Source organism: Barbus barbus (genome assembly GCF_936440315.1).
Source record: "Barbus barbus genome assembly, chromosome: 2".
NCBI lineage: Eukaryota > Metazoa > Chordata > Actinopteri > Cypriniformes > Cyprinidae > Barbus > Barbus barbus.
Genome location: NC_136730.1, coordinates 6958903 through 6979671, shown reverse-complemented (window position 1 = coordinate 6979671; position 20769 = coordinate 6958903). Strand labels below are relative to the sequence as shown.

Here is a 20769-nt window from a genome sequence, read left to right as displayed (position 1 = left end):
CCGGGGACTCGAACCCACAACCTTTCGATTACGAGTCCGACTCGCCAACCATTAGGCCACGACTTCCCCGTGTGTATGCATTTATTAGAACCAAGGGAACGTTAATAAGAATAACATTTGCCTTTGCTTTTCAGCGTCAGTATTGGAAAATATTTGGGACATAATTTTCTCCACAAAACCTCAGCGGTTCATGGTTTGATGCAATGACTGATGCAAACCATCTGAGGCAGTATTGAAGGCTATGAAGAGATCATTTTTACATAATTTACCAAACACAAATAATTTTATCAGCAATCTCAAATGGTGCAACTTCATGCCTATAATGAAAAGAAGACATTTGCAGAAGCTTGAAACTTGAAATGAAACAAACTGAGTTAAACCAAGCAGTTCCTTCTTATCATTTCGACTCTTTAATTAATCAAGATCTGAAGATGTAAATCTACAAATGACCATAAAGCTAAAACTCAAATCAAAAAGCAAAACAAGTGCTCATAACATGCTGATATGTTTGCAGGCAGATCTGAACGGATGTTGTTCGAAAATATTCATTTTTCCACAACAATGAGCTATTCCAACACTTACAAAATTCTCAACACAATTGATTTCTAAAAGACATTTTTTTTAAATGTTTGGCCATTAGGTACTCAAACATCAGCAGTAGTGTTTTTAGCTTTTAAAAATTAATATTCAGAATTTTGCACGTTTTGTCTTCAGGCAAATTAATGAAGCTGAATAATAGCATGAGAGAACTCCTCTGATTTATGAGTTCATAACAGAAATAAAAGGGAGGGGATGGGTAGGAACAAAGTGTTATGTATGAACGACAGTGGCGTGTGGTGACATGGTTCTGTAACAACAGTTGTACTAACATTTTTTTGTGTTGTGTGTTAATGTGTGAGGGCGACATGTAGTTGCATGGAAAACATGCCCTGATTTTTTTTCTTCTTCAAATGTTATGACTTACATTTCAAGCCTGACAACTATGATCTCATGACCTATTACACAAGCTTGTAGTTTATGATCCCATTCAGCATGTATTCAGCTTTATGGTCAAAAGGTGATAAGAGAAGCACAGACCACTTCGTCACAAAAAGCTCTTGAGATGACATGTTTGTATTTGTCTTTGGCTAGGTTTCTGATGAAAATGAACCAAGTCATACACTTAGTAAACTACTCTGTAACCCACATACTCAGCTACTGCAGGGCATGAATCACTTCAAACACCAGTTTATAAACGAATTATGAATAATACGCTTAGCAGCTGTCAAAAGTGATTCACAAACTTCCAGCCGAGCTCTCAATACCGCCAACATGGCAAAACTGCCCGTCTCTATCAGGGAGCTTGACCTGGCGTGTAATACCCAATCACGGATTTATTAGATCGGATGGCTCCGTTCAGTCTACCCATTGACGTCGCTGTATGGGATTAGACTGAAGGGGAGAATTTTTAGATAGCTTAACTAATAATCAGAACAAACAACAGCGGGTTTACCTTAATAACCACAGAAGCACCAAAAGGGCAGATAACAATAGACACTTTGCTAGTTTAGAAATGTTATTTAGCATTGCTGATATAGAGCACTGTCTGGCCAGAGTCGGCTTGTCTAACAGGCGTTTCTCTTGTCTTTAGCTCCCTCTGCTGATATGGGTGTAAAAATGTTGCAGTGCTTTCCTTTCTACAGACGCTGCAAGGAGAGGTGCAAAAGACAGTGCCCTCCAGAGACGGGTAAGTAATGTTTTCAGACTTTATAACTTTTTCAGATAAAGCTGAAAGGTAATTGATAATCTGGCCAAATGATAAGCTGACATGAAAATTTCAAGCAGTGAAAACTGTGTCTTCTGTTACATGGTATATACATACCCCTGGTTTCACAGACAAGGCTTAAGCCTAGTCCTAGACTAAAATGTAAGCCTGAGCTGATTCAGCTGAAATAAACTTGCACTGTGACTGACTGGTCTTAAAATATATCAGTGTGTTTGTTTTGTCCCGAGATGCACACCAGAAATGTTTTTTTCTACTTAAATGTCCTAATTGAACTATGGCCTAATCCTGGTTTAGTCTAAACCCTGTCTGTGAAACCGGGCCTTAATCTTTAATAATTGAAATGGCATATATGTTTCAAAGTGCATTAACATTTTATTTTTTAAATAAGATTTATTATATTTTTATGAGGTGTGACATTTATATATTTTTTATGAAGTGAGGTAATTATATTGTTTTCCTTTCTGGTTATTCAGCAGTAGCAAGTGAAGAGGTGAAACCTCGGCTGTGTTCCACTACCTCCTGGGGCAGTGAAGGGGACAGCGGCAGCAGTCTGAGTTGCCCACAGGCGTATTTTTCCCACAAAGCTCGGCTCTCACTGAGACACCAGATGGATAGTAACATCAATGCAGTGGACGCCACGTACTAACTTTGTTCTGCAGGCGGTCTCTGGAGAATCCTTGAAAGTAAACTTCAGATTTACAGCCCTAGTCCAGTTTAAGTCCCTTATTGGAGAGTTTTTGCAGGGAACTTGAGAATGAGCCATTAGGAACAAGCAGCATGGAAGTTTGCCTCTCCTTGCATGCCCATGGACACTCATGAGTGTCAGCTCTATGCATTGTAAAAACAATGTCAAGATAAGTGTCTGAATTTTGGTACAGCAATGAGTGTAAAATGGTACAGCTGAGTGTAATTTGGTGAAAGGGATAATATGAAATGCTCTTAAGAGTGATGTTTACATGATAACCAGTAAGTGCTTTTTTCTAGCCTGTAGCATTTGCCCTCCACAGCCTCTGCTATACATGCATCTACATTATCTCAACTGGATTCTGGTTTTAGCTGAGACACTGACATCTTAATGCAATTGGGCTTTTTGAGCCAGATATAAATTCGTTCAGTTGGATTTTTGATGAATAGCAGTCTACCTAATACAACCAACCACGCTTTGCCTTGCTGGTCATAAATTCAGCGAGTACTGTGAAAGCAACAGAATGTTTTTTTTTCTGTCACATTAACAGAAAGGAATTTTTTTAAAGCATATTTTGCTTTCTATGCAAGTGCCATTTTCTCTGCCCTGCAGCTGCATAAAGGTCCATTAGCATAGTGTCCACAACACAGCTCTAATTTTAATTTAATTTTTATTATGTATAGATTTCAGGGCTTTTTGAAATATGTCTTGACCATAAACTCATTTTGCTTGAGGAGTGTTTTTAAAAAGATGGTTGTTTTATGGACTTTATGCAAGTTCAATTTTACCAACTAATATATTAACATGAAGATGGCCCAGTTTCTAAATTGTAAGGTTTTCATCTTATTGCATGTATAAAACCAGTCAAAAGAATGGAGATGTTTGCCATGATCCACTCGTTGCTTCTGTTACATGTTTGAAAAAAAAACAACAAAAAAAAACAGGTTTTACATGCTATTGATGTGTGTCTGGACTTCTTCACTTTGCTGTTTGCACATGTATTAACAAGTGTTTTTTTAAATGTTAAAAGTGGATTTTTACACTCTAACCCAGTAATAGAACAGAATTCACAAGACACTGTTACACCTTTGAAATCACAATATGAAAGATATTTTTGTATGTTTTGTATGCAATGTGTAAATCAATTTTATATGAAAAAATTGTAAGTAAAAAAGACAGCAAACTAAATCATGATAGGATTAAATCAGCACATGTCCAGCTGCTTTTACTGATATTGTAAAAAAACAAAAAAACAACAATAAAACTGTTTTTCAAAAAGAGAAAATCTTTTTTCATACTATTCGAACAAAAAAAAGTTGTCTTTAAAGAATTACCTGTGAAATCGCTAATCAGTCTGTATAGAAAGACGACAAAAAGGTGGTTCAGTGTTTTTATTTAAAGAAAAAAAAAAAAAGCAAAGTGGTATAAAAAATTTGTTCTTTTACTTGTGAATCCTGTGGCAGAGTTCAACCAATAGCTGTACATTCTCTCACTAGCCCAGTCCTCACATGTTTTTAGGTTTGGAGATGACTCCGTCAGGGTAGCGCTTCTTGAAACGTGCAACTACTTCAGGGTCTAAAAGGTGAATACCGTCCAACTGATTACCAAGAGTTATCCTGGAAAACAAAACAGGGTGCGAAAGATCAGAAAAAACAACCAAGTTAGCAATAAAGAGAACAGCACATCGGATTACTTAAAAGTGCAATTAGCCACGTAAGTGATTTGGAAATCAAAAAAGTTCCTGAATGTCTGACTCACCAGTTAGGCTGCACATTGTGTGGTCTCCCAAACAATTCAATCTTTCGTGTACCCGGTGACAAACGCTCAATCATTCCATAGATTTCATCTGGTTTATGACTAGTGGAGCGGACCTTTTGTGTAGAAAGATGACAGATGTTTTTAGTGGACTGATCATCACTGTTTTTAAATTCGTCACTGCTTTATCAGTAATAATGGTTATGACTGACCTCTGCCACTATAACATCGCAATCAAGGCCTCGGTTAAAACCTTGTGGGTTTCCTTTTACTCCCACCTGAACAAACAAACAGAGAGAGAGTAGGAGAATATAAGTAGGGGATAATGTATATTCAGTTTACATATACAATGGATAATGTACATTCACAAAAACATTAAGCTGTTTTCAAATAATAAATGTTTCTTGAGCACCAAATCAGACTATTAGCATGAAGGATCACGTAACACTGAAGACTGGAGTAATGGCTGCTGAAAATTCAATAGATGCAGCCTTGGGGACCATAACTGACCCCAAACTTTCGAACAGTAGTGTATATTTTCACACATACCAAGCAATGCTCTTTGCCATGATTCAACCAATGTCCAGTCCTTCCAGTACGAATGATTCTCTGAAGCTGGTTAGTCTTCACCCAGATAATCTCATCTACACGATCATAGCTAATTGAGTGACAGAAAACAAAAAAGATTAAGTTTACTGATTTAGTTATACTTAAAGAGATCACTATGACTTTACATTTTCCACATGTAAAATCACCTACCCCCATAAGCTTAGACACTCTCTGCCCAGCTCCATAGCTCTGCGAAGACAGAAAATGAACTATTGTTGACCTGCATTTGGACTGTTGCCAAGACGGCATTACATAACCTCTTTTAAATTTTTCAGATCATTTATTCATAGATACCTCTTCTTATGGCATGAATATGATAATGGAAAATGTATTCAGACACAGATTAAGTTCAAAGTTGTTAAAAGCTTTTGGAAAATGTAACTCTGGAATATCAAAAACATCTGTGATATAATCAAGATGATTTTCATTTTGTATTTAGGTTTACATTCATCAGTGTGGTAAAAGTGATGCAAAATCTTATTACACTTAGATAAAAGGGTCTTAAGAAGCTTTGTGTTCAGTCGTTCCCCAGAGCCCCTACCTTCCTGTCACCCAGAGGAAGAGGAAACCGTCATCCTGCAGAATAGGAATGTTGAGTTTCCTCATCTCGTCGTCTGTGAGTGTTCCATATGGAAGCTCCATGTGAATGTCCCACGGCGGGTCGGCCATCACCACTGCAAACTTCCCCAGGATAGACACATCCAGATAACGGATGTCACAGCAAATCCACTGAGAAGGGGACAAGGTCAGAGGGCATATATCTGTTATGTCTCAAAATAAAAATGCCAATCACAGTTTTAATATAAATTTGTTTTTGAATATGTAGACAAATACAAGAACAGTGACAGCAAATGTGAGAATGAAAGAAGACAATTAAAAGACAGAAACGCATCTAGTGCCAGTTTCACCAGCTGTACATAAGTTTAAACTATTTTTGATGAATAGTTACAAGAGTAAGATACAACTTACACACTACTTCTACTTTTGCGTTACACCATTAAACATAGCTCAAATGTAACTCTACATACACATTGAATATTAACGGAAGCATCCAACCAGGTGTAATTACATCAGTAAGCTCTTGTTTAACCTGGCAGACTTAAATCCTTTAGACATAAAGAATAATGTTGACATTACACTTGCTTATAATTTGAGAGAGAACATTATGTGAATGAATTACTTTGTTAGCAATTCTTCAACACAAACTCAGAGTGTATTTGTGGGCATCAGTCCATGTTGTGCAAATCAAAGAAATCAATCATAATATATGTCATTACTTTACTCATGAGTAAGTAGTATTGTATTACAATGAAAATGTATTTAAGCATTCACAGCATTGCAACAGAACTTCTGCTCAAGTATTTGAAGGCTGCTATTAGATCACTGAGGGTACAAGTCATATTATGTGACTTTGCAAAACTTTCCAGAGCTTATAAGTTATAAACTATTAGCTATATTCTGCCTAAAGAACGAATGGTGCATCCGAATAAAGTACCGAGTTGGTTTCATGCTAGCTAGTAGTTACTAAGCCTCTAATGTGGACTTTACATTTCCAGAAGGAGTAGGATCTTACGAAGAGGTGCAACCTTACCCAAGAGACCATGCCTATTCCTATATTATAGTGGTTTCAGTGAATTTCAGCTTCAAGTCAATTATTGTATATTATACCTTAATAGAAGCTGTGAAACAGGTCAATTCGTACAATACTTTACCTGTGAAGGAAACAACATGCCAACGTTGCTGTCTCCCACAGTGGAGTGCAGTCCAAGCTCAGTGGCCCCTGCCTGGGGCCCCAATGTGTCACCCTCTGCTTCAGGAGGGCTGTCAATCTCATAGTGCACATATTTACAAGTGTCCATGTGGAAACAAGTATTCAGAAAGGAGCAGTCACCAAGGCTCTCGTCTGTGTGTTTGTTGATGATTCGCCTTTGAAAGTTAAATTATAACACAATTCAACAAATTAAAAGTGAAAAATTATTTGTTTATAATATGTTCAGATAATATTATCATAATCAATAATAAAAAATGATTACTATTAACTATTTATTATACTATTTGCTAATTATTAGTAGTTAGCTCATAGACTATTATTTTTCTTATTGATATGGTTATTTATTTTAATTATATTTTTTATAGTGTTTGTGAACTGACCTGAAGTGCAACTTGGTGCAGGGCTGAGGTGTATCCCCCGACTGCACACACTCTTCTTTTGTCCCATGATCACAGAACTCCTGTACTTGAGCTCTGCCTCGTGAGCGAAACTTCTCCACAATTGACTGTTCCTTTGCCGAACTGGTGTTTAACAGCTCTAGGATCTCTTGGCTCACCTGAGGTACCAGTATACATACATCAGACTCCACATACACATAAATGCACAAGGCTTTTACTGACTTGCAACTTAATTATTATACCTTTTTGCTTTGCTGTTCCTTGGTGGACTGCTGGCTCAGTAGACTCTCAATCTCCATGTCCAGATGAGATGCTTGCACCTTGTTGCTCCGCCCTTTTTTCTCAGGCCCGCCCCCTCCAACCCCAGAGGATCCAGTAAGCTGCGAGTTCGAGGCAGGACCCAGTGAAGCAGAGGATTTTTTTGGAGGTGAAGATGGTGCTTGAAGCAAAGGGGAAGAGCCTGGGGCTCTTTTTTGATGGGTGATGTCATCTCCTTTTCTTTTAATGGCAGTTCTCTGTGGCTGGGCTGTGCTGCCAATCATAGCCCATAGTTTGGTGTGGTCGACTGAAGTGACAAGGGTGGAGGAGGAAGTGGATGAGGAGGCAGTGATGGACGGCTGACGAACTTCAATAAGTTCTTGGGCAGAAAATTTGAGGAGGAGACTTTGGATGCAGGCATGGGAAACTACAGACTCAGACTGAACCAAATTTGTAAATGAGGGAGAGTGAGAAGGACAGAAAGACAGAACATAGATATTAATATTTCTATAGTATTCACAATACATTTAGATAAATGTGACAATTTTTGTTTCACATTGTCCTTATACACTATAGTGCCAAAAGTATTGGGTCACCCCCTTCTAATGAACATGTTTGACTACTTTAGTCATTTCTAAAAGACATGATTGATTCAGTCAGTGTGGAAGAACTTGACTGGTCTGCAGAAAGCCAAGTCCAGCTGAACACTTCTGGTGTGTCTTTATATGCAGACCTTGAGCCAAAAACTCATCACCAAACACCAATGACTTGTACATAAGGGTACTGTGATTTTAGACGCGCCCGAAACTGTTGCAACAGAGATGGAAATACAATTTTTAAATACATGAATTATGTTTCCATCTTTGTTTTGTTAGTGCCTTTTTCTGTTCTAAAGAAGGGGGTGTCCCAACACTTTTGTCCTTATAGTATCTATACAAGTCATTGGTGTTTGGTGATGAGTTTTTGGCTCAAGGTCTGCATATAAAGTCACACCAGAGGTGTTCAACTGGGATCAGGACTTGGCTTTCTGCAGACCAGTCAAGTTCTTCCACACTGACTGAATCAATCATGTCTTTTTGAACCGTGCCTTAAACACAGAGGCACTGTCATGTTAGAATAGAAAAGGGTCCTGTCCAAACTGTTGCTATAAAATTAGAAGCACACAATTCCCTAGAATATCATTATATGCTTTAACATTAAGATTTGTACTCATAGAAATTACTAAAGTAGCCAAACATGTTCATTAGAAGGGGATGATCCAATACTTTTGGCAATATAGTGTATATACTTCACAGTTTGAACAACTTTACTATTTTTTCTCCAATGCGGGAGAAAGTAATAATGAGTACATATGTCCAGGTTTTTGGCTGGTAGTGTACACAAGCATGCACACAGATCTTACTATGTTTAGCTGGTTGGTGATAGCTAGGGAATCAATCGGGAGAGAAAGACTCAGTTCAGACAGGTATCCCAGCAGCCTCTTCTCTAGTTCCGGATCTGGAGGCTGCTCAACTTCCACTTGCGGAGGACTCTGTAGCGCCGGTCCAGGGCTGTCGCTCCTTGCGGACCCACCCTCAACACCTCCAATCTCTGTTAAAAAACACAATTAATTGTTGGAAAAATGCAAATGCAGTAGTTGGCACCATAGACCCACTAATATCACTATTGAAAAAATAAACCTGATTGAAACCTGATGCATTCTTCCTTTGGCATGCATTTAAAGTTACAGTTTCAGCATCATGATGCCACACTTCTGACAGAATCCTGCGGGGTCTCTATATTCAGCATTTGATATCAAGCAAATAATGCTGAGTGTATGAGCAACATGGTTTGTAATGGCGACTCTCATTACATATCCAGGTAGTATTTTTTTTTAAACAAATAAATCAAATGCCATTTATGTTACAGTTAATAAATTTGCAGATCTCCTAGTTTATCAACACACCGATGCCCAGTTGAGTTGTGTCTTTTCTTCTCCTCTGCAGCCTCTCTCGCAGGGAATCCAGCTGCTTTTTGTGCGCCTGGATGTGACTCCATGTGTCTGACATGGCTTGAATGAAACTAGATAAACAATGAATTTAAAAAACAGACAAATTAAACAGATATTTCATACAGTTCAGTTCGCTTATAGTAATCCAGCGCTGAGTGAACGTACTCCATACACACAACACCGCTAAACTGAGTGAATTTCAAAATAAAAGACTCTCATGACGCTATGATTGTCCATTTTAGCTATGCTCACTTTTAAATTGACACTGACACACAGACACAGTTTATTTTATTGTGATTTTTTTATTGAGATTAATTTATAATTATATAATATACAAAATGTAAAAATGTTTCATCCAAGAATAAAGCAGTATGTATTATGTAATCAAACAGAGCGGCTTACTAGGTATCAGTTCCTGTGTAAGCGAGAGGTCTTCCGGTACATGGGGAGAGAAGACAAACCAGCTAGTTATAATACAGCCGAAAAACAAGCTCATCTAATTCAAGGTACTACACACGCTCAGAAACAAAAATATTATATAAATGAATGTAGCATATCGATAATGATGGTAATGGCTTTGTTTCAAGGGAACGAAAACAGGTTCCATTAAAAATGCCAGCACCGAATGTTTATGGAACGAAAAACAGTAATAGTATTTAATTTATTCCTGTTTAACTCCAGATGTAGAGTGAAACAAACAGCGCGATCGACCGGTGTATAACGATTCATGAACGATGACTCACATGATGAGTCGGTTCTTTTTAACGAATCAATAACACTGTTGTAGTTCGATTCCGGAAGCGATTGACTCATATGAGTCGGTTCTTTTAAGTGAATCAAAAAGACTAATGAATCAGTTGCCATTAATTTTGCAGTTTTGTTCCAATTGCTATGGAAACATAATGAATAAGTGAATATATTTAGTTGCTAGTGCCAATTTAGAACATTTATGAGTGTAATGTTACACAGGTCTGCTGTGTGTCATTTTCACTCGCTGAAAACCCCCCGGATCATCATTAAACGTTGATTAACGATGTCTTGTTCTTTTGGTAACGTACAGTGCTTTTCCAGTGAATTAATATGGCCGAGCCACGCAGCCCGGTGTCCGCTTCTGTACCCCACAACACGATGGTGCTGCCCACCCCAGAGGGCTCTACCCTTGAGATGGACCCGATGGAGTACACCCTCCGCAAGCGTCTGCCTCGCAAACTGCCCAAACGACGGAACGACGTCTATGTCAACATGAAAACAGACTTCAAAGCCCAGCTGGCGAGGTGTCAGAAACTTCTGGACGCTCATAGGGAAATCTGCATCCACGGTCTGGGACTGGCCATCAACCGGGCCATTAACATCGCCCTGCAGCTCCAGACGTCCAGCCAGGGTGCGCTGCAGCTAGCGGCCAACACATCTACCGTAGAGCTCATAGATGACCTGGAACCCGATGACCCGGATGAGGCGGGGGAGCCGCTGACGCGCACCCGTAATAACTCAGCAATACACATCAAGGTGTTTTATCCCAACCCCTAGAGCCAGTATTAGTATTAACTCAACAAATGATTACTTAAAAGACTCCATATACATTAATGTAATATTCGTGGTTTAAAGGTAATGTCTGTTTTATTTGGTATGACTTCTATTCTGGTTCAGCCTGAAGCTAATTTAATTAATTTCTGTGGTGTTCTTGAATGTTTCATTTGAGAAACAATGTAGAAAGGAAATGTGCCAGATCATATGTTTTTCCCACCTTCAGAAACAGAAGTAAGTTTATGTACTTGTTTTCTCTTGTATAGTGAACTTGTAACCAGAAGATCATGCATCAGTTGTTATTTAAAGCTTAGTTAAATGGAAAGTAAAAACACATTGTTAGACCTACCTGCTGTTTTCCTCTTTCTGTGTTTATAGTTATAGTCTATTTTAAGGATAAATTATTTTACATATATTATTTAATAGTAGTAAATAACATTATTTATTATATTATTTAACATTAATGTTATAACTTAAGAATAATACATATTTTTCCTCTGTAAAATACTATTGGGTAATAATGACAGATTTGACAAGGGTCTGCTTTCAACAAGTGTGTGGCTATTATATGGGGCACAGATGCCATAAAAATGGTAATATACTTTCTGAGTGGGAAATGGAGATGGCATGTTAGCAAGGTTAGCAAGGTTGAATTTGAACAGTGTATTGACATTCTCAGCAGAGATACTTTCATAAGACAAAAAGAAAAACTTCGTCTCTCCTTGTTTTTACAGTTCTATTTTTTTTTTAGCTAAGAATAATACTTTGTATTTGAATACCGAATGACATTGTGATTAAAGAACCACACAACAGCAAAACAACAGGAAAAAACATCTACAGACATACTTTGTTGCATCTAGACAAGAGACTGATTGACAGATGTAAAAAAACAGGCTATTTACGAAAAACACAAGATAAAAAGAGAAACAAAATGTCAACCTTACGATCATTTCCCAAAGGCAAATATGCAGCGTCGTGCATGAAGTGGAAGCAGGCCAGGATGTTCGTCATACACACACTAATCAATATTTTTCCTGGCAGCGACGTTATCTGCACAAGAACGCGTAATTCAGACATGAGCTAACACAGAGCCCCATCAGCTCTCACGAAAGCTTCCAATTCCCCAGACACAAGCAGCAATCTAGTCCTACTTCCTGTTCACCCCAACTGACCCGTACGAATTCAGCATTACAACCTTCCTCCCCGACGCTTGAAACATTCCCTGCAGCATTCACAAAAGTCACACACATTCATACACACACAAACGTAACACTGAAATGAATATAAAACCTACAGTGCATATTTAATATTGATAAATAGACTTCTCTATCAACAGTTCAATGTTTGGAGGTGCTTGAGGCCACAGTAAATGGAGGAAGAAAGGTCTTCACTTGAATAGCTTCAGAAAAGAACCTGCAAAAGCAAGTGATTCCAGCTCTAAGAAGTATCATCTATATAAATAATGACAATTTCATAAGCAATACAAAACACTTAAAAAGTCCCAGATAAACCTTCCCAGTTCAGCTGGGCAAGTGCCAACAGTCATTTGGGGAAAGAGGAGTGATTTCATGATTGCGTCTGGTTGATTTTTGCCAGGTAACGCAGGTGGGTCTGCAAATACTCAACACAGAGAGAGAAGACAGCCAAAGGGGGTGCTTGGCATTTTGGGGGATGTCTTCTTTTCCTTTTGTGAGTAAATCTTTCAAAGTGCTACAACTCTCAGCCATTAAAATCTCGGCAACGTATCCTTTGTAGTAGCCCATATCCTGCCTCCTGATTTGAGGAGCTCCAATTAGTTTGGCCCTTGCTCAAAATTGTCTATCAGCTGACACCTTGATGGCAGACAGGTGCATTGGCAAGCAGAAGATGCACTTTTCCCCGCAGGAAGTTGATGTGGACCTGAAACAGCTCTGAGATCGAGGATACTGTCTGCATCTCCTTGTCTTCACCACCACTGGTAGGAGGTGCATATTCCTGAGAGACAGAAGTAAATGGGTTAAAGAATGTAATAATGCAGTGTAACTAATACTGTGTAACAGCTTTACATATCAGACACTCATATTCATGCTTTTAAATTCTGAATAACGTCTCTGTACCGACTGGAAGAAAAACTCTGTAGAAAAACAGAAAACTATTGGTAATTTTCTGCTGGAACATTTTCCATTAAGTTTCAGAGCATTCCTTTCATTTTGCTTAACACAAAAATTTTAATTTGTTGAAAATGTACTCAAATCTCAGACCTCATCGGAACTCAGCATTATATCACTTACTCACCAGTAAATCCTCTGCAGTGAATGGGGTTTTATCAGAGGATTTTATACAGAGGATCCAATGGTGAGAAAGGATAAAAGCGTCTGCCAAATGACTAAATGTAAAGTGATGTAATGCAAAAATTTATCCAAATCTGTTCCAATAAAGAAACAAACTCATCTGTGTCATTGATGTCCTGAGCATATTTTCATTTTTGGGTGAACTATTCCTTTAACACAACACAATAAAATTGCTTAACTTCAAAACATGGGAAAATACTTTTCAATACAGAAAATTCCTTCATATTAACATTGGACTCTATTTTTTTAAGCTGAGAGTGTAGTTTTATAGGCGCTGCTTGTTTTTATCTAGCACTGCGACACAATGACATAATCACTGTAAAGTGACGAACACGCTTTCTTCCTGAAGTTGACAAGTTTTTAGTACACTACACTTGATTAGCATAACATCCATTTTCCTGTTCCTGTAGCTTGAGTGGTAGAGCATGATGGTCACAGGGTTTGATTCTCAGAAAACAAATAAGCTGATGTAATTTACGTATATTGAATGAAATGTACAGCTTAAATGCACTGTACACTTGCTTTGGATAAAGGGTCTGCCAAATGCATGCGTGTATATATAAATTCGGTTCTAAGTGTATATTCTTAACCATTATGCTAATGAATAACGTAGTTCCAAAACAACAATGGTTCAAAAGTTTACTCAACAAGAACACAAAGTTACAAGGAACCTAGAAAGCAGCATATGTGTTTTCAACATTAAGAAATGTTACAAATAAGCATATTCGAATGATTTCTGAAGGATCATGTGACACTGAAGACAGGAGTAATGACTGCTGAAAATTCAGCTTTGCCAAAACATAATAAATAACATTTTAAAAAATATTAAAATGGAAAACAGTTATTTCAACTGTAATAACATTTCACAACATAACCGTTTTTAATCTATTTTGATCAAATAACTGCAGCCCTGGCAAGCCTAAGAGACTTCTCTTTCTCCAAGAGACCTGTGCATCTCACCGGTATGCTGAGACTTCGCAGCACTTGTCTGATGCTGGCAATGTTGCTAATACTGGCATCTATGTGGGACTGCAGCACGTCAGTCTGATTAGATGCCTGTAATGAGCTGATGGCCTCGTTCAGCACGTGTAGGCCTGACTGGACCTCCCGAGCTTGCTCCTCTATCTGAAGTGACATACAGAATATATTCATAAAGGAATACGTTAACCACATTATTTATTAATTCAAGGTTTTCATCTATATTATATTACAATCTTTACAGCAGGAACATGCAGGACATCTTACATTCATTGCTTCCCAGACATCAAAATCAACTCTTGTCAGAGGAACAGAGAAGTTTGTTGCAATGATGCAAGCATCCTTACACGCTCTCTGCAATAGCAAAAACATTTAAGTCGCATGTATTAATACAGCATTTCAAAGGAAAAATCACAGTACTGCACAAGAAAATAACAGTATTAATGTCGCAAACCCCTTAAATTATGAAACCAATACAATTTAAGCTGTAAAGCAGCACCAAAAAGACAACAGCATCATTATTCAGCTCAGTTTAGTTCAGTTTTGATTCAGCTTAGTTCAGTGACAGTGTAAGTAATAGCAAAGCTCATTAAACATAATTCAACTATTGAATTATCAGTATTCAGCTCAAGTGAGTTAAATGTCGATTCAGCTTGTGCAAAGTTAATCAAAATATGAAACGAGCTTAATTCAGCTATAAGCAGAACTACAGAAGGCAACAGTGTCATTATTTTCAATTCATTTAAATTCAATTCATTTCAGTAACAGTGTTGCAGAGTTCATCATTTATGAAATTCAGCTATAAAGCAGCTCTACAGAAGACAACTGTCATTTTCCAGCTTAACCTTATTTCAAAGTCATGTGATATTCAGTGGGTAAGGAGTTCTTCACAAAGCACATTAGTTTTCAAAAACAGTTGGGAGAGGGCACACAGGAAGAGGACAGATTGCACGTTAACACATGTTAATGTTAACTGTCCTCATTTGTAAGTCGTTTTGGATAAAAGTGTCTGCTAAATGACTAAATGTAAATGTATGTAAATGTTAACTTGACACTGCAAAGATGTTTGCCTGATGCATGCGTAAGATTAAAGAACTGCACAGATGAAATGCAAGAAAATGGCTTGGAATTACAATGAAACGCGTTTATAAAATTACAGCTTCAGCCATTATGTGTATGTCTCTCACCATAGCAGCCTCTGCATCCCAAGCCTCCTTAATGAAATGGTCGAGGACGCGCCGGTCACAGATGGGGCGTAATGGGGAGGACAGGCCTGGACGGGTCCACTCCAGCACCATCAGCAGTAAGGCAAAGAGTCCTGGCACGCATAGAAGAAATGAAGATCAGTTTAAAACAAATTCATACTTTGGATGAGATTTAAAAAAAAAAAAAGACTTTTACACTGCTACTATCTGGCAAGAGACTAGCAGCACTCAAGCCAAGACAACCAGAATGGGTTCTTCCCACAGGCTATCAGATTTAACAAAGCCCACTCTCCAAACCCCCTTCCTACCATAGTCATTTTTATACAGACACAGCAGTGACTTCAAGACATTTAAATGCAATACAACAAATATAAGAGAAACAAATATTAACAATATTGTACAAAATTAAAAGGAAGTGTATTATGAATAAAATAGTTCAATATAAAATATTTAAATGTTCATAAATAAAAAACAATGAATTGCTTTGAGTCATAATTGAACAAATATTACATTAGTTTAATTTGTAATTAAAGTTTAATTATGCTTTATGTTTAATAACACAGGGGTTGTACTTGATATCAGTTTGACATTATCAAATAATTACGGGCGTATATACTCACTAAATACAATACCACTTAATACTTAAAAGTAACAACAAACCTGACTTTGATGTGATCTTAAAGAGACTAAAGCAAATGTGCTATTAACGGATGGTAACAAGACTTGCCACAAGGTGGAGCACTGCTACGTTTAGGTAAAGAAATGCATGAAGTGATTTTGTATTAATATGAAGTACTTCTGCTCACCTGGCACTTGAACTACACCTTTCCTAGCCAATAGATGAACACAGAAACTGTAACTCAACCATCCTATCTGTATTCCAGCATCGGTTCATGCAGCCCTATACTATCTTTTGTCTTCAGACATGTTCACATCAAGAAATGATAACTACAAACATAACAGTAACTATATTAACATCCACACCAATGCACGAAAATGTTCTGCTTGTTATATGGACATGCTTCAGTTATGTCAGTCAAATCTGTTGCTTTCAACGCTCAAGCTGCATGGTGGATTCTGACTGGCTTAATATTTTATCATGCATCAGCTAAAAATCATTTTGAAAGTGATTCAAATGATGTTGTTCTTCTGTGTCGTTATCATTATAGTTATGGTGTGAACTTCACTATTCTCATAGAATAAGAGCCATTATTAAATATTTATAGTTACAGTTATCATCTTTGGTGTGACCTGGTCTTTAGATTCAATGATTTCCAGTTAAAATATGAAGTGCCACTCTTCTTGTTCTTTGTTGCTATACAACATTAAGATGTCTCAATTTGTAAAAATGAAAGTTTTCCATCATGTGCATGCTGTAAATAACCATTTTATTGCATTCTCTGTCTGAATGTGCATTAACTGTAAAAGAAACAACAACTAAAAACCAACAAATATCATAACCAGGAAACCAGTCACCAACATTACGCCCTGAAAAAAGCAGAAAAATTCTATTCATAAAGAAAAAGACACCCACACAATGCTGAATCCTCTGTCTATCTGGAATAAAGAGACAGATAACACAGAAAGAGTGTTTGTGTATGTCTGGTCTGCAGCATCTAATCCTCTATCACATGCATGTCAGATTATGTGAAACCTAAGGTCTGAGTCATGAAACGATAAAAATACATATTTGCAGTGGCAACAAATGGTAATTATAATTTCTTCCTATTGCTTCCTAAGCCACACTTGTGTATATTTAGGGCAGATAAGTATAGCAGGAATAAGTATTCATCCTATGTAGTTAGTCATGTGATATTCTAGCATTTATGTCTTATTGGAAAATTTTGAATGCAGTCTTTCATCTTTAGCTGGCTATGACGCAATAAGTCTCTTATCAGATGTACCCTCTGGAGATGCTCTGATGTTGAGCACATGTTATGAAGAACTCCAGGTTGGGTCACAATTTAGTGTAGAACAGGGGTGCCCAACCCTGTTCCTGGCGATTGACTGTCTTGCAAAGTTTAGCTCCAACTCTAATCAAACACAACTGAAGCAACTAATTAAGGTCTTCAGGATCGTGTGAAAATTAAAGGCAGGTGTGTTTGATTAGAGTTGGAGCTAAACTTTGCAGGACAGTCGATCGCCAGGAACAGGGTTAGGCACCCCTGGTGTAGAACATCAATGATCAGAATTTTCTTTAGACTTTGAGACAAACGGATGAGATTCCTCTTTTGGCCTCAGCTTGACAAATCACTTTACTGCTGATCTTGGCAGAGAATGGTGTCTTGTGATGAAGGCAACAGAAGTTCTGCTGACAGTATGACCTGGTCGAAAATCCAAGAACTGAATGCTACAGAACGCACGTCCACCATGTAATCAGACCATCTCTAACAGTTTTTCCAGGAACTAGATCTATAATTCGTCTGACCAAGACTCCAGCATTTCGCAGTCACGTAATTTAATTATATGAGCATAGAGGTCTATTTATTTCAGGCAGCCCCCATCTCCATCTCTCACAGTGACCCAGCTACAAGGTCACTTAGAGACCACCATGCATGGATGCTGTTGCCTTCCCCCATACATACATTTGTTTTAGTTACTGTTCAAATGTTTGGGGATCAGTGAGACTTATGTTTTTGAGAGAAGTCTCAAAAACATAAAAGCTCACCAACACTGCATTTATTTAATCAAAACTATAGTAAAAACTGTAATATTGTGAATCATTAACTGGTTTATTTTTTAATATACTTTGAAATGTAATTTATTCCTATGATGACAAAGCTGAATTTTCAGTAGCCATTACTCCAGTATCCAGTGTCACATGATCCTTTAGAAATCAATCTAATATGCTGATGATTTGATGCATTTCTGATTATTATAATCACAGTTAAAAACTTGTTGTTCTACTTAATATTATTGTAAAAAAAAAATAATAATTTTTAAAGATTTTTTTTTAAACTAACTGATCCCCAAATTTTAGAATGGTACATTATTTACTGAGTTATAACATATAATAAATTATATAATATAAATATAAAAGAGTGAAACCTTGAATTACAACCATTAGGCCATGAAAATATATAATTATTCACTTGCAGGGTCTCAGATTCAAAGTCAAGAAGCAGTAGGTTGATTTTAAGAAAATCAACCCCAAAGTCATTCAGTGAAGAATGCTGACATACCCTTGCATTAACTTGACCTTATCCCTCCGAATGAGTAAATGATTGCAACCGGAAGAGGGGAGATACTATATCCCATGCCTTAGTCTCCAGCAGAGGGAACAGCCAACTACACTGAGTGTCTATGACTTTAAGGGCTTGAAGTTAGGATCTTAGCCAATGTTAAAGGTAACAGAGAAAGTGCCAACATTAAATGCCAACAACTAGAGTCTATTTTTTGCCTTGCAAGAGAGAGCACTGTCACACTGGCAAGTCTTATCCTTGGTAAAACCAAGGACCTTGACCTAAAAATATACATTTCAGCATGTATTCATTGACTGTGTGAACACATACCCACTACATCAATAAAAGAGGATATTTGAAGTTTTTTTAAGCGTATTTTGGCAATAGAAATTATAGAAAGTAACACAACAAAGAAGAGCTCAATCAGGAACCTACAATTAAACCTGATCTACAATGTTTCTCATTGCATTTTTTTTCTTATAGGTTAAATCATTGGAGAAGCCATGTGTTGGACTTTTTCTGCAAAGTCATTGTATCGTTTTCAGAACAGAAATTACTAGTCCATTGTCAACTTTTGATGATGCAGCAATGTTACACTGAGTCAGCGCTCATTGTAATGTAAAACTCATGCTTAATAAAGATGCCAGATCATGCATGGGAAAGTCCAACCCAAATAGAGTGCAAGTAATGCTGAAAGCTCAAAATAATCTGCCTAACTTCCTTGGCCGATAATACCTTTAAAAAGTGATGTGACTGATCACTATGGGAATCGAAGTTTTAAATCAATTTATTACTAATATTATCATTATTATTTTTAAATGCACAATATTATAATTGCAGTCATAAACTACCCCACGCACTTTCGCAGCGTCAAAATATGATCTGTAACTGTTTGTATTTTGCCTCTCCTCTCAATGTATGCGGTTTAAACACTAAACGTTTAACGTAGCCTATTGCTTGCTATTTATTGCATCCAGTATGAATTTTACAACAAAAACGCAATTTCCACTTGTGTTGCTAAATGTACGTTAAGACAGTAACAATCAGTTTTATAAAAGCGTAAGTATCTTACCTGAACCGTGAAACATTCGCAAAACAACTTGGCATTTTTCAAACACATGGTTAAAAATGACAAATATCGCGCAAAGACAGCTCAACTGGTGGCACAAAAGACATGGATAGGCTCGAGCACAGACGCATCCAGCCCTACGCGCTGCTTCCAAGTATACTCTGTGGGACACACAAGCGATCAAATACAATGACACCGTCCCTTCCCACGAGGCACGTACTGCGATCCGTTGGGCTTTGCAGCACCCTATTGGCAAGCTTTCTATGAATGTAAATTGCCCCTCACTCCACGAAAGTGCACCGCGATTAAGCAGAAAAGGTGGACCTCTCTCATTAATGTTCAGCAAGAGGTGGAGAGTGGACTCGTCTCCCATGAGACAGCTACAAAATGTTAAACCTCAGACGGGATTTAAAGCAAGGGGAAAAATGGGAAAAAAAAAAAAAAAAAAAAAAAAAAAAGAGTCTGAGGCCGTTTAATTTACTCACTGGTTATCTGCATCTCAGAATCTAGTCCTTACAGGATCCTCTCCGTTTCGTCCATAGCTCCGTCTATTGCCCATTAATTGCAACCGAGGCTTTTTAAGGTATTGTCAGCACTCATCGGTTCCGTAATGCTTATTTATTTTCAATCCATGGCTTTGTAAATAAAAATCAAATATAACAGTCTCGTGATAGTTATCAGATCAACTTCCTGTTTTGGAATGGGATTAGTCTTTCATTGTTACTCACATAATATCTGTTTTCTCAAAGTAAATAGCGCACCAAAAAGGGTTAGGACGGCTTCCTCTCAAGGCAATTTACAATGATCTTGTAACTGCATTTTCCACTGTATACTTCCAGACAAGAGAGGCAACAAAGAAACAATACTCATAACTGTGTTCCTGTATGCTTGTTTCTACCCCAGGTTGGTACTTTTGTTTAGGGTTTGATAAGCAGTTCTTCATATTCATTAATTCAACAGACCTTTAAATTACTTAGAATTAGGTCATGTTTAAATATATGTGCATACAAATATAGATAGATAACAGGTTGTATATCATTCGTAACCTTGCACCTTAGATCTCAAGCCAACAAGGATACTTTGGTTTTGCAACCACCCAAGTTACTCCAGGGGGACTATCCTCAGAGATGTTAAAAGGCAAGTATAAATAGGTAACTTTCAGGTAAAAAGAAAACATTCAGAGGTTATTTTGCAACTATAAAATTAAGTTAAAGTTAATCACAATAAGGATATATACATCAGTCACTTTA

General features: G+C 37.5%; 4 protein-coding genes across 12 annotated transcripts; 2 read left to right on the top strand and 2 right to left on the bottom strand.

The window, feature by feature from the left end:
* The first annotated feature begins 1636 nt into the window (after nucleotides 1-1636).
* On the top strand, nucleotides 1637-3841 carry LOC306884613 (uncharacterized protein C17orf114-like). Its single transcript, XM_079440625.1, has 2 exons — nucleotides 1637-1726; nucleotides 2239-3841. Exons 1-2 carry the CDS (start codon nucleotides 1645-1647, stop codon nucleotides 2409-2411), a joined length of 255 nt encoding a protein of 84 aa, XP_079296751.1. The 5' UTR covers nucleotides 1637-1644; the 3' UTR covers nucleotides 2412-3841.
* Nucleotides 3826-10707, bottom strand: LOC306884572 (N(6)-adenosine-methyltransferase subunit METTL3). 3 transcript variants are annotated; one of them, XM_079440538.1, is made up of 13 exons: nucleotides 10290-10686; nucleotides 9634-9663; nucleotides 9187-9302; nucleotides 8644-8831; nucleotides 7226-7681; nucleotides 6966-7141; nucleotides 6527-6740; nucleotides 5356-5543; nucleotides 4965-5003; nucleotides 4755-4863; nucleotides 4418-4483; nucleotides 4209-4321; nucleotides 3826-4066 (listed from the first exon to the last, which is right to left on the bottom strand). In XM_079440538.1, exons 3-13 carry the CDS (start codon nucleotides 9287-9289, stop codon nucleotides 3955-3957), a joined length of 1764 nt encoding a protein of 587 aa, XP_079296664.1. In that variant the 5' UTR covers nucleotides 9290-9302; nucleotides 9634-9663; nucleotides 10290-10686; the 3' UTR covers nucleotides 3826-3954. The 3 variants fall into 3 exon arrangements, with proteins under 3 accessions (XP_079296664.1, XP_079296663.1, XP_079296662.1); XM_079440537.1 differs by having other exon boundaries at nucleotides 9634-10707; XM_079440536.1 differs by lacking the exons at nucleotides 9634-9663; nucleotides 10290-10686 and adding an exon at nucleotides 9397-9419.
* On the top strand, nucleotides 9635-13192 carry LOC306884595 (ribonuclease P protein subunit p20-like; the record flags this gene model as incomplete). Of its 6 annotated transcripts, none has more annotated exons than XR_013785456.1 (4): nucleotides 9635-9737; nucleotides 10292-10737; nucleotides 12092-12176; nucleotides 12352-13192. XR_013785456.1 is itself a non-coding variant. In XM_079440589.1 (3 exons), 2 exons carry the CDS (start codon nucleotides 10312-10314, stop codon nucleotides 12122-12124), a joined length of 459 nt encoding a protein of 152 aa, XP_079296715.1. In that variant the 3' UTR covers nucleotides 12125-12251. The 6 variants fall into 6 exon arrangements, 2 of the variants coding, with proteins under 2 accessions (XP_079296715.1, XP_079296716.1); XR_013785459.1 differs by lacking the exon at nucleotides 9635-9737 and adding an exon at nucleotides 10931-10989 and having other exon boundaries at nucleotides 10312-10836; XM_079440589.1 differs by lacking the exon at nucleotides 12352-13192 and having other exon boundaries at nucleotides 9669-9737; nucleotides 12092-12251.
* Nucleotides 11486-20322, bottom strand: LOC306884585 (erythropoietin-like). 2 transcript variants are annotated; one of them, XM_079440569.1, is made up of 5 exons: nucleotides 20005-20322; nucleotides 15251-15381; nucleotides 14331-14417; nucleotides 14046-14210; nucleotides 11486-12729 (listed from the first exon to the last, which is right to left on the bottom strand). In XM_079440569.1, exons 1-5 carry the CDS (start codon nucleotides 20015-20017, stop codon nucleotides 12577-12579), a joined length of 549 nt encoding a protein of 182 aa, XP_079296695.1. In that variant the 5' UTR covers nucleotides 20018-20322; the 3' UTR covers nucleotides 11486-12576. The 2 variants fall into 2 exon arrangements, with proteins under 2 accessions (XP_079296695.1, XP_079296694.1); XM_079440568.1 differs by lacking the exon at nucleotides 20005-20322 and adding an exon at nucleotides 19523-19897.
* Between the last annotated feature and the right edge of the window lie 447 nt (nucleotides 20323-20769).

Bases quoted from the DNA above. Each gene is read 5' to 3' on its own strand.
- LOC306884613 (XM_079440625.1), top strand. From the start codon at position 1,645: ATGGGTGTAAAAATGTTGCAGTGCTTTCCTTTCTACAGACGCTGCAAG. The intron at 1,727-2,238 runs GTAAGTAATGTT...CTGGTTATTCAG, and splicing joins ACAGTGCCCTCCAGAGACGG to CAGTAGCAAGTGAAGAGGTG.
- LOC306884572 (XM_079440536.1), bottom strand. The intron at 7,682-8,643 runs GTAAGATCTGTG...AATTTGGTTCAG, and splicing joins TCACCAACCAGCTAAACATA to TCTGAGTCTGTAGTTTCCCA. The intron at 5,544-6,526 runs GTAAAGTATTGT...TCCCCTTCTCAG, and splicing joins GCATGTTGTTTCCTTCACAG to TGGATTTGCTGTGACATCCG.
- LOC306884585 (XM_079440568.1), bottom strand. From the start codon at position 19,892: ATGGGAGACGAGTCCACTCTCCACCTCTTGCTGAACATTAATGAGAGA. The intron at 14,418-15,250 runs GTGAGAGACATA...TTGCTATTGCAG, and splicing joins GGGATGCAGAGGCTGCTATG to AGAGCGTGTAAGGATGCTTG. The intron at 14,211-14,330 runs GTAAGATGTCCT...ATGTCACTTCAG, and splicing joins ATGTCTGGGAAGCAATGAAT to ATAGAGGAGCAAGCTCGGGA.